This window comes from Bubalus kerabau, chromosome 6 (assembly GCF_029407905.1).
Source record: "Bubalus kerabau isolate K-KA32 ecotype Philippines breed swamp buffalo chromosome 6, PCC_UOA_SB_1v2, whole genome shotgun sequence".
Classification (NCBI taxonomy): Eukaryota; Metazoa; Chordata; class Mammalia; order Artiodactyla; family Bovidae; genus Bubalus; species Bubalus kerabau.
In genome coordinates, this window is record NC_073629.1 from 75,514,592 (window position 1) to 75,527,868 (window position 13,277).

At 35.0% G+C, this 13,277-nt stretch overlaps 1 protein-coding gene across 3 annotated transcripts in view; it reads right to left on the reverse strand.

Moving 5' to 3' along the window:
• LRRC7 (leucine rich repeat containing 7) overlaps window positions 1-13,277 on the reverse strand; it is a 433,465-nt gene that overhangs the window by 27,295 nt on the left and 392,893 nt on the right. For all 3 annotated transcript variants that reach the window (XM_055585502.1, XM_055585503.1, XM_055585504.1), the window contains one exon: window positions 13,152-13,244. In XM_055585502.1, the coding sequence (XP_055441477.1) occupies window positions 13,152-13,244 (93 nt within the window). The remainder of the gene's footprint in view (window positions 1-13,151; window positions 13,245-13,277) is intronic.

Here is a 13,277-nt window from a genome sequence, read left to right on the forward strand (position 1 = left end):
CTTACTTCAATGTTTCTGTGTCACATTTTGGTAAGTCTCACAATATTTTATTCTGTTTGTAGTCTGTGATCAGTGATCATTGATGTTACTCACTGAAGACTTAGATAATAGCATTTTTAACAATATTTTTAAAATTTTTGATTGAAGTACAGTTGATTTACAATGCTATGTTAATTACCACCATACAGCAAAGTGATTCAGTTTATATATATATATATACTCTTTTTTTAAAATATGCTTTTGCATTATGGTTTATCATGAGATATTGAATATAGTTCCCTGTGCTACACAGCAGGACCTTGTTTATCCATTCTATACATAAAAGCTTGCATCTGCTAACTCCAACCTCCCATTCCATTTCTTCACTCACTATAAAAAAAAGGCAATAAAGTATTTTTACCATCTGAGCCACCAGGGAATCCCCTGGCAATAAAGTATTTTTGAATTAAGGCATCTATATTATTTTTAGACATAATGCTATTGCACACTTAAAAGAATACATTATAGTATAAACATAACTTTTAAAGATATTTGGAAACCAAAAATTCTGTGGGGCTTGCTTCATTGCAATATTCATTGTATTGCAGTGGTCTGGAACCAAACTTTAATATCCTGGAGGTATTCCTGTAGGAATTATAATTGTAATTTTTCTTTAATTGATTGTTACAGTATTCCAATTATTACCTAAAAATTAAAAATCTCTGGGAGTCTCTCTATTGTGACCTAAACTATCTTTTTATTTCTGTTTATTTCTTGGTAAAATTCTTAAGCTTAAAAAAAGAATCTTCTTTCATTTGATTTTCATATTTTCTTTTAAGAGATCACACTCCTTTACATACTGTTTTTCCAGATTTCTTGCCTATTTGGGAAAAACAGGAGAAATAGTTTCCATTTCTTTTATTTTATGACTTCTTTAAACTTTAAAGCCTGTATTTAATATGAGACCTTAACTTGCGGTGAATAGTTGGGTTGCTGAGTTTCATACAATTTACTGATTCTGTCAGAGCTCCTACTGGCTTTTCTTCTCAGCTTTATATATAGCATAAAATAGTAGAAGCCATTAAAACCAAGAGTGAGTAACTGTAGGTGGCTGTGGATTCCCCTTCTTAGTTATTCCTAAAATAGTATCAATAACCAGCTTTCTGATTATCATCCCTGTGAGCTTCCCCAAAGCCCCTTCAATTGTCAAATTTTTTGACATTATACCATTTCAAAATAATGGATTGAGAAGTGAAAAATTCACTAAAGTCTTTTTTGTCACTTATGCTAAAATAAGGTTTCTAAAGTGAAAAATTGTTCTCTTGTGAGCTACATTCAGTCAAACTATGATTCTTTTAGATAAAATATGGCTTTATGTAGAGTAGACCATGCTGGAGTATTGCTTAGAGCTGGCAGTGAAATCAGGAGGTCAAAAGGCCAGTGACAAATGTCTCATAGGCTCTACAGTTGTGGATTTCTGATACACTGACTGACAAAGTTGGTCTTAGCCAAGGCTGTGCATTGGCAGTGTGAGGCAGAGAGAAAAGGAAGCTTCTTTTTTTAAAAAAATTACTTTTTAGTCTCTATATTTCTATATTATTTAATTTTTATAGTGACAGTGTTTTCATTTATTACCTGTATAATTTTTCTGAGGTTTAAGTTAAAGTAAAAAGATTGCAGTTGTACACATCTGAGACTAAGACTGTATTATGATTGTATTTATTAATTTTATGGAAAGAAAACACCAGTTTTAGTAATTATAAAATATGTACAAAACTTCAACATTCCTGAAAGATACAACTCAAGTCACAACTGAATTATCAATGTAATTGGATACTTTAATATAAAGGAAAAAAAAACTGACTGGGCAGTGTGTGCTCAGTTGTGCCCGACTCTGCAACCCCATGGACTGTAGCCTGCTAGGCTCCTCTGTCCATGGAATTTTCCAGGCAGAAATACTGGAGTGGGTTGCTATTTCCTTCTCCAGGAAAAGCTTAGCTGGTTTGCAAAAAGTATGTAAACCATAAAAGATAAAAAGCATTTAAAAATAAACAACAAATGCTTAAGAGCCTTTCTATTTCAAGTTATCCTGGTAATAAAGATCATGTAAAAATAAAGAATGTGTGAACTTTGAAGATTGTAAGTAATATGTGTTTACTTTTTAAAAATTCAAAGTTTAAACCTACTGGTTAGAATTTTGTTGCATATTTTTAAGTTAATTATGATTTAAAAGGATGACTATGTTGTCCAGAGTAAGAGCACTGAGAATGCCCTAGTTCACAATCAGTAGAAGATACCTAAGTGAAAGTGGCTCTCATTTGTTTGTCTCTTTGGCGACCCTCACATTGTGTCTCAGAGACAGACACCTTCAGAGAACTGAAGCTGCTCCCAGCTGGTGTGTGCAACTTATACAAAACCCAGTATATAATAGGGTTTTCTTGCAGTATGCTGCTGCTAGGTCGCTTCAGTCGTGTCCAACTCTGTGCGACCCCATAGACGGCAGCCCGCCAGGCTCAGCCATCCCTGGGATTCTCCAGGCAAGAACACCGGAGTGGGTTGGCATTTCCTTCTCCAATGCATGAAAGTGAAAGGTGAAAGTGAAGTCGCTCAGTCCTTTTGACTCTTAGAGACCCCATGGACTGCAGCCTACTAGGCTCCTCTGTCCATGGGATTTTCCAAGCAAGAGTACTGGAGTGGGGTGCCATTGCCTTCTCTGTCTTGCAGTATAGGAATAAGCAAATCTTGTACCTTAGTGGAGGTATCCTACTAAATTAGTCATTCAGAGTCGAGGTAGAAACCATTTTTTAAAAAGCAGAGGACAGGATGAATATATGATTTTTCTCTCAATAAAAAATAAATCTTGGTATAGTTCAATAAACAAAGAGAAACACAAATTTAAGATATGATTCTTCTTTAACCATTTTAATGTATAGTCCAACACTTCCTATTTTCTATTAATAAATGTCATTGGAGGTTAAATGATAGTGCCTTGTTATTGGAATGTGGTTTGTGTATGGTGATGGGGTTTGACCCAGTAGGTTTCAAATATAGGAAATAATTTCTACTCCTTTATATTTAAAAATAGTGTATAGCTATGCTCATTATATTATAAAGATAATAGACAAATAAAATCTTACTTGTAATTTTGTACCTTATGCAATAATCCTAAACTGTTATTACGTGCTCACTGCTTAGTGTAACTGTGGATTTATTAACAATTTATGTATTTTGGGGGCTTCTCTGGTAGTCCAGTGGTCAAGAATCCACCTTTCAATGGAAGGGACACCGATTTGATTCCTGGTCTGGGAAGATCCCACATGCCGCGGAGCAACTAAGCCTGTGAGACGCAACTGCTGAGCCCACGCTCTGCAACCACTGAAGCCCACATGCCTAGAGCCTGTGCTCTGCCATAAGAGAAGCTATTGCAATGAGAATCCTGAGCACTGCAGCTAGAGAGTAGCCCCCGCTTGCAGCAACTAGAGAAAAGCCCGTGTGTAGTAATGAAGACCCACCACAGCCAAAAAACAAAAGAAATAAACCCCCAAACCCCATAATATATATTTTGAAAATATAGATACTTACATATGTGTGTGTGTGTGTGTATATATATATATATATATATACACACACACATGTATTTATATATATACATTTTAAAATAACACAATCTAAAAATTCTGATCTAGTAGTCCAACTTCCCAGCAGAGTTCTGGGACCTTCAGGCTAACTTGGTGTCTGGAAATCTATAATCATCTCTTTATGGCTTTCTTTCAACTCATTCAAAAGATCTTAGGGAAAACTTAAGTTGGAACTTACAGAACTTAAGAATCAACTCTTTGTGTTCTCATGTTTTTCTTTACACACCCAAAAGAGAAAAATGACACGATAAGTGTTTTGCAGTTACTTGTGTTTTCTTTTTAGTTGTTTTAGATTTCTTTGATCTTACCTATTGCTACCTGATTTTTTTTTCCCACCTAAGTGTGCTCACACCAAATTTCCCTGCTTCTTGTGATCAATATTATTTTGTGAACCACTTTCTTTAGCTATCAAAGAACAGGGATTTGGTTCAATTAGTGATTACTATCTCTAGGAGAGGCTAAGACTATATTTGTGGGATATAGCAGTCTTTTTTTTTTTTTTAAAGATTAATCCGAAAAATTACAAGGATTTAAAAGCAGATTTAATGGGTCTTGTTGAAAAAATACAACACAACAAATTTCAGGATCCATACTGAAGTATCAGTTGCTTTGGCAATCCCTCTCAGATGCCATGGTTGAAAGCACTCAGGCTCTAGGGAAGTAATTCTCGTAGATTAAAGCATATCAGAATTACTGGTACTGAAGTACTTTCAGTTTGAAAGATGAAAAACATCCATTATTTTCATAATGGTATAATGGACACTTTTGGGGACCTGCCCAGATGTCCTTGATAAGGTTGGTGTTCTCACTCTGCAGATGCTGCTGATAGCTCACATCTAACACTTCTTCTGAAAATTACCCTCAGCCTGGAGCTTCCTTACTGAGAAATGCTGTGTAGGTCATGCTCCTTCCCACGTAGTCAATGACTGATGATGCGGTTTAGTCGCTAAGTTGTGTTTGGCTCTTTTGCGACCCCATGGATGGTAGCCTGCCAGGCTCCTCTGTCCATGTGATTTCCCAGGCAAGAATACTGGAGTGGGTTGCCATTTCCTCCTCCCAACCCAGGGATCTTCCCGATCCAGAGATCAAACCCACATCTCTTGCATTGGCAGGCAGATTCTTTACCACTGAGCTACTTATGAAGCCCTCAATGACTGATACCAGCGTACAAAAGGCTGTTTCCTTCCTTAGGGTGAGACAACTCTATGGTACCCTATTTTTTTAATTCAATTTTTAAAATTTAATTAAAATGTCCACTAAATCCATATCTTTGCCCGGTTTCTTCACCTGCCCTACTGCATCCCTCATTCTCATATAGATTTCACCTAACAGCAATTCTTCAATTAACTTGCACAAAAATCTCCATCTCTGGTTCTGCATCTTGAGGATCTGATTTTAGAAAAATATAAACTACAAAAATTAAAGCTCTGCAGTATCTCCTTGCCTGGAAGGTATATGCAGATTCTATATTTTGCTTACTAGTGATTCTTTGGAAGCCAGTATCAGGCGCCCATGCATATAGCAACTTTGGAGGTGGATTGGAGGAAAAATGGATAATACTGTTATTAAATACATGCTATTGAGATACATCTCAAATGTTAGATGGGTAAACTTTTAAAAGTTAAACAATAGTGCTACAGGAAGAGACATGGAAGATTACTTTTTACTTTGTTTTTATTTTATTTCTATTAATCTGACTTCATAATATTTTCAAGATTCTAGTTAGTTATAACATCTTCAAGCAGAAATTAGAAATACTATGGGAGTCGCTGGAATACCATTTACAACTTGTGGTGTAAATTTATAAATGGAATATGAAAGATTTCACACATTTCTCAAAGATCTTTTTGGACCCTCAGTAATAAGCTTTCTCTAATTGATGGACCTGTTAATTCTTATTAGTTATTACATAAGATATTATTTATGAACTAATTTTAAGTATTTTCATATTTTGATTGAAAAGTCTCTGATGTTTTTCCAAAAATTGAAACAAACTTAAAAAGTCTCAAGTCCTTTCCCATACCATTTCTGCCTCCTTACTGAGCATATTTTGTTCCATGCTAAATAGCTGACATTATGCAGCAGACAAAACATAGATAACATTTAACTCTAGCAACTAATATAACTGGTTATGTACGTGGACTTCAATTTTACTGAAAAATATTTTACTGATTGTTAAAATATATCACAAAGTGATAGCAATCTCAATGCAAGTGTTTTTCTAAATATACCGTTGAATTAAAATGTCCCAATCAATGTTCTTATTTGAAATGGTTCTTTTAAATCACCTTATTTTTTCATATGTAAAATAGAATGATATTTTCTTAAAGAATCATGTCTGTGTTGTTATATTTTATTACATCCCTTTGCAAGCTGAAATCTTATATCTCTTCTTTATAACATAATGTCTTGATATTAAAATCATCGAATTGGCTAAAGGACACTGCCACAACTTCTTGAGTGAGTGCTAGTCACCCAGTTGTGTCCAACTCTTTGAGACCCCGTGGGCTGTAGCCCACCAGACTCCTCTCTCCATGGAATTCTCCAGGCAAGAATACTAGAGTGGGTTGCCATTTCCTCCTCCAAGGGATCTTCCTGACCCAGGGATCAAACTCAGGTCTCCCGCATTGCAGACAGATTCTTTACTGTCGGAGCCACCAGAGAAGCCTTGGAGCCTTCTTAAAAGACCTCATATAGGTGATCATACTTGTAGAATCCTATTAAAAGGAGATTGCGAAGACTGCATTTCTATTAATATTTCTGAATAGATTTAGGGTCTTTTCAACATATAAGACAAAGAACAAAATAGGCAAAAATGCATTTTTATTAAAAAAAAATCCTTGCTTTTAATGTCCTTAAACAACCAAATGGTATTCTAAACCTCAAACTGCAATGTGACTAAGATGCAACTGGAATAACCAAGTAGTGCAATAATTTATGCTTGTTGTTTTTAAAAATTCAGCTTTATATAAAAATTACACATATTTATATTTTATCTCTTTCTTGCTCCTGAATGTTATTTTCACATAATTAATAGGTTCTCCACATTACTTTGCATTACATAATCACTCAAAGTAGAATTAAGGATGGAACAGACATATAAGTTATATTATAAAATTAATTTAGAAATATATAAATCATCTTTAGGGATTATAAAAAATTAAGGAAATATTGCATGTAGTTTAATATTTATGTAGTAAATATAAATCATATGCTGTGTGGAGTTCTAGATAAATGTGTTTGCTATTCTTGATTTTTATATCCATGGAGAATACGTGACAGTAAATAGGTTTATGATATGTACTTTTTTCATAAGTCAAGAACAGATCTTTGTAACTTTTTGTTTGTGATCCACCAGTTTCATGAGGCTGAACAAACCTGGAAAATTTTTCTTGTATGTTTTTGAACTTGCTACTGCCAAGCATGCCTCTGAGTATTATTATCCCCAGTAAAGGTATCAAAGAAATGTTTTGGATTTGCACAACTAACTTTTCTTCTCTTCTAATATTAACCATATAAAAAACTTTTATTTGATGCAATGTCCATCTCCATACAATTTTTTTTCTAGGGTGGAAGGTGGTGTGTAAATAGGAGGGACCTATATCCAGTTGCAGGCTGTTTGGCATTTGGAATTGATCTTTTAAAATTTATGTACAATTCATTATTTGTGTGTATTATTATCTGTTTAATTTAAAGTTTGTCCTGTATTTATTGTGTAATCTTTTAAAATATCAAGCGATTCTGTTCTAAACAAAAACAATATGAATAAAAATGTAAGCATTTCTAGCAAAAAAAAAAAATTTATGTACAATTAAGCACAGTAATTTATTCTGAAATTCCAGAACCTTTAGAGTTTATTGTTGATTATAGAATCTTACAGTTGACATGCCTCTAATATTTTTCTTTGGCTTGGAATTTTACCTAAACCATGGGCAAATTAAGGCATTTAAGAAAGAAAATGAATTGTTTCTTCTATCACTTCTGTCTACATGCAGATTGTCCAAATTCATGGAAATATAAGTAAGGTCTCCAGCATCTGCTAAGCATGAGTGTTTATGATAAAACTGTGGAGAATAAGTGATTCTTTGGTCTCAATATCCTAGTATGTGTAGTTCCTGCTATCATGTAATTTGAGGTTATGCATAATATAGCTTCCATTTGATCCTGTTTCTACGTAATTGTTCATGGGATTATTCAGTGCTATATTTTTACAGCATATAGAGAAAGGGGCTGTCATCTTCTTTAATATCTTTAAAATCTAGAAGCTTCTTAGTCCATCCTTCTCAAATGAAGCAAGGAGGGATATCAGTCCTTTAATGAGGAGCTATGTGAATACAACATTAAAAATTTATTTTCAGAGTCTTGGGCTGCCTTATGAAGTCACACAACATGATATCAATCATCCATTAATCCAATCTCTTCCCAAAAACTCATGGAAACTGTATTGGTATCTTAAATTTTGCAATCATGAGTTATTATTTTATGAACACTTAAATAGGGAAAGATTATTGTGGTTTGTTCCATTGGCACAATCTCCACTGTAATAATACCTTAGTCCAAAAGTTGTACAAATGTTTAGCAATCCAATGTGTACTGTATGCTGTACACATGCTTCTAATTATCTAAGTTCAATAGAGAAAATATGCTGACTTTTGAGGATTTGTTGACGCAAATATCTAGGCTATAACTAATTAGAGTGTTCTGTAACACCTTCAATATTAGATTACTATATTAGTCTCAACTCTACAGGGTATAAATTTGTCATGTGGCTCTTCTGCTAAGTGGTATTTGCAGATAGAGGTGTGAATCACAGGGCTTATTAGAGAAAAGGATTTGGAATCAGATCAACCTGGGTTCCAATCTTGTCTGCTACAGATCAGCTAAATGACCCTGGGCAACTTAATTAACCCTTCTGGACCATTCCACAAAATGAGGAATAATAATATTCAACTAACATAAGTTGTTATGAAGATCAGATCAGTTCATGTATTTAAAGAGCCAAATATAGTGACTAACACATTATAGATACTCAATAAAAGTCTATATACTTTTATTATTATTATCATATTTGTTACATCAAAATCTTTTATCTCTGTGGAATATCTTGCCATCTTGATAGCAATGTTCCTCTATAAGAATAAATTAGATAATGGCTCCATCCACTTCACTGGGAGGGTAAAGGCAAGCATTACATAAGGTCATTTTATCTGGTTTTCTACAGTTTTCTCTTTTCAAGTATGTAAAAGCAGCTTTCATCTGGCAGTGAACCTAAAATAATGAACCCCATGATGAGTGAGTTGGGTTGTTCAACTGTGAGTAGTTGTTCTGTTCACCACTGTTCTGACAATGATATGAACTATAGGACTAATCATGCTCCATCCGTTTAATCCAAGGATACCATAGTTGATTCAGACTACCTTGAGGTCTTTGAGAGGAGTTACATTTGCAAGACCAGATGCTGTCCTCAGCTCTAAAAGTCTGGTACAATACAGTCTTCATATCTGGCTTGATCCTCAATTCTCTCTAAAACCTCAGTTAACTTTTGAGCTGTAGTAAGAGTTTTTCTGCAATATCTAAATTGGAACAGAATCTAAATTGGAACTTCTGACAGACTGAACAACACAACTCACTTTTGCCCCAGCTCCATCCTCTCAGCCCTTTGGATGACTACTTCATGCTTTTTCTACCTGGCTGTATACCACGTAATCAGTTTGGATGCTATTTCACTTTGGTCATTGGCATTTGGCTGAAACAGTGGTTCCTAGCAATTGTAATAAAGAGAATGGAACAATTGCATTGGCTGCTTTAGTACAGAAAGTCTTCAATGACTGTAAGACATTCAGATATCTTGGATACTTAGAATTTTGAGTGACATTATAAAACATTTGAACATTCATAAATAGTAAGTAAAATTATACAGTGTGCTTAAAAGACCATTTTAAATCCATGACCTGTTTATTAAAAGAGTTGTTTTTCAGTCACTAAGTTGTGTCCCACTCTTTGTGACTGCATGGACTGTAGCCTGCCAAGCTCCTCTGTCCATGGACTTTTTCAGGCAAGAATGCTGGAGTGGGTTGCCATTTCCTTCTCCAGGGGATCTTCCCAACCCAGGGATTGAACCCACATCTCTTATGTCTCCTGCATTAGCAGGTGTTTTCTTTATCCCTGAGACACTAGGGAAACTCTTATTGGAAGAGGGTATATATATATTATATTAAAGTTTAATTTTTTTTTTTAATTTTATTTTATTTTTAAACTTTACATAACTGTATTAGATTTGCCAAATATCAAAATGAATCCGCCACAGGTATACATGTGTTCCCCATCCCGAACCCTCCTCCCTCCCCCCTCCCCATTCCATCCCTCTGGGTCGTCCCAGTGCACCAGCCCCAAGCATCCAGTATCGTGCATCCAACCTGGACTGGCAACTCATTTCATACATGATATTTTACATGTTTCAATGCCATTCTCCCAAATCTTCCCACCCTCTCTCTCTCCCACAGAGTCCATAAGACTGTTCTATACATCAGTGTCTCTTTTGCTGTCTCGTACACAGGGTTATTGTTACCATCTTTCTAAATTCCATATATATGCGTTAGTATACTGTATTGGTGTTTTTCTTTCTGGCTTACTTCACTCTGTATAATAGGCTCCAGTTTCATCCACCTCATTAGAACTGATTCAAATGTATTCTTTTTAATGGCTGAATAATAAAGTTTAAGCTTTTTCCTAACTTTACTAGAACTCCTTTAAAGAAAGCATCAACCTCTGATCCAGTTACTATCTGCTGACTTAAAACATCAGTTGAGTTTGGTTCTCCTCACCTCTCCTCACAGCTGCAAATTAACCAATTTATGATAAAACTTGTTCTTCAACACTGGGGAGAAGAGTTTTATTTTGTCTGTGCCACATGGCTTGTGGGATCTTATTGCCCTGCCCAGAAATTGAACCCAGGGCCACAGCAGTGAAAGTGCCAAGTCCTAACCACTGGAGCTCCAGGAACCTCTCAAGAAGAGTATTTTTAAGCTTGATTTTCATTTTGTTGCTGTTTGATACTTTTAGGTTTTAGGCACTGGGTTGTACACTAAATTTTATGCAACCACTACAGGAATGGAGCATGGGGGATAAAGACATGCAACTGAATTTCTTTGAGATTAATCCCTTTCCTTGTGAGAGGATTAAACTCTTATAGAAATTGTCCAGAGCTAGTGTCTTTAGATCTCCTCAACACTTTTTACTGAGTATTTACCATATGATTGATGTGGTCAATAAATTAAAAGCAATCTGAGAATCTTCTGTAGATTTGGAACTACAGAAGAAATTAAAATTAATTAATTTTTGATTAATCTGATCAATTTGCAGTAATGGAGACTTTTCAGATTTTAAATGTTTTAGAAAGTAATCAGGCAAAGAAAGTGCTTTTGAGGGGAAATCTTTCAATGGATAGATTATATTAGATCATAGAAATAATTCAGTCTCACTAGAGTCATTAAAATATTACAAATGAGAAATTAAATTAATAGTTATAAAGTGTTCATATTTCCTCATAGAGGAAGAATCACAGGCAATGATTTGAAAGCCTCACATCTACTGTCCCCTTCAGTTGAAAATAAAAGCAAAACAGTAACAGCATTCTGACAAGGCTTTCCTGGTGGCTCAGAGGTTAAAGCGTCTGCCTGCAATGAAGGAGACCTGAGTTCGATCCCTGGGTCGGGAAGATCCCCTGGAGAAGGAAATGGCCACCCACTCCAGTATTCTTGCCTGGAGAATCCCCATGGACGGAGGAGCCTGGTGGGCTACAGTCCATGGGGTCACCAAGAGTTGGACACGACGGAGTGACTTCACTAATTGAAAAATATCTAGTACCCTGTGCTTTCCAAAAATATGGTGGAAAAGTGTACACGCTGGTGAGAAAGGAGAGGAAAATGAATTTTGAATTTAAACTGTCTTATGAATGATAAGGTTGTTAACTTTTCATTGAAAGAGCTTATGGAGGAGACGTAAAACCAGAGAGAAAAAGAGAGGCCAAGATGAATCAGACAGCGATTTGAGGCTTTTAAAAGTATCATATGTTTCTGATGATTTTGCATTTTCATGCTTTTTGTCTTAAGATACATTAATAACTTATTAAAATTCAGTAAACACTTAGTCCTACTAAGTCACAAATATTTAAATTCTACTAAATCAATGATTATCTTCAACATCATTTCAAAAAGGAAATGCAGCAGTTATTTATACACAAACATTTTAAACTGGAATTCCCCTTCTATATAAGGCTGCTTGATACACATTCCTTATATGGGAATACCTGTTCCAATCACTCAATCAAAGAAATTCTTGTTTATGGACACTGGGGATTTCTTTCCCTTCCATCCTAATATAATATGTACAGTAAGAATAATTCTTCCTCTTGGTCCAAACTCTTCTTCTTCTCCAAAAAGAAAAAGAAGAAAGGCATAATGGATGGTAGGAAACAAAAAGAGTGGGAGAAGTGGAGGAAAATAAGGGATGAAAGGCTATGGAAATCTCCAGAGTAGAGGCATACACGTTTTTTCAGAAATAGGTTTTTTTGATCAGAAACTGATGTGTGGGTTACCTTTATAAGAGTGGCACATTGAAAAGGTCTGCACCAGCATGTGATTCAGAAGTAAGTCAAGAGCCTGTGGAGATTTTACTTATATGTAATTTCTGTCTTTCTTCATCACCCAAAGTTTTATGATGTCGCTTAACGCAGTTAAATTTGATGAGGTCAAAAGCAGACAGTTTCAATTACCATCAAATTATAATTACTAATTGTTTAGAAGCTGAGAGTATTAAAACACTGATGGCAGAGGGCAGATTATGCAGCCCAGGGTACATTTTTTAATAAAAATGTCAAGTGTTCTTCAGTGGGATCAGACAGGCCAAATGTGAGCATGAGCAGCATGGTGGATATCTGGCAATGGTTGAGGTTAGAGTTGGGGGAGGAGGTGAAACTTTACCCATGGTTTGGCAACAGGTGTGAGCATGAGAGGAGGACCCGATCCCTCTGCCATGGCTAACTGATGTTCTCACAAGATATCTCTTTTCTCTGGTCTTTTAGTTCTACAATCCTATCAGTGAAATACTTTACAAATATGATGGATTAAATATAAAGATGTCAGTTTACTGCCCTTGTGTTGAATCAGTATGTATTCATTCTGTTGCTATGAGAAAATATTTTCTCAAATAAGTGATTTACAACTTTTGGAAACAAATTGTTAAAAATTACCTGTGTAGCTTCCTTTATAGATATATACAATGGTGAACAAAACAAAAAGTAAAAAACAAAGAACTTCCTTTTCAAAAGGATACTTAAATTTATTTCTTCTTATTCGTAGGATTTGTCAATCACTGCAGTGAATTCTTTTTTCTCCTTGCTGAGAAAGTTTCTAACTGGTTTCATAGTTAGCTAGCTTATTAAAGCACTGTAAAATCGCAAAATTTTAAAAATCTTTTTTGATACAGTACAGTGTTTTACTAATTAAAATTGTCAATAAGAAATTCACTTCTTACCTTGTCAGAAGGTTTAAATGGATTTCCTTGTCCACTAATTCCACCACTGATACTAAATCCAAGGCCAGGATTCTTTTCTATTCTCACACAAAACTATGTAAAAAAAGATAAAAAAAAAAAGTAATC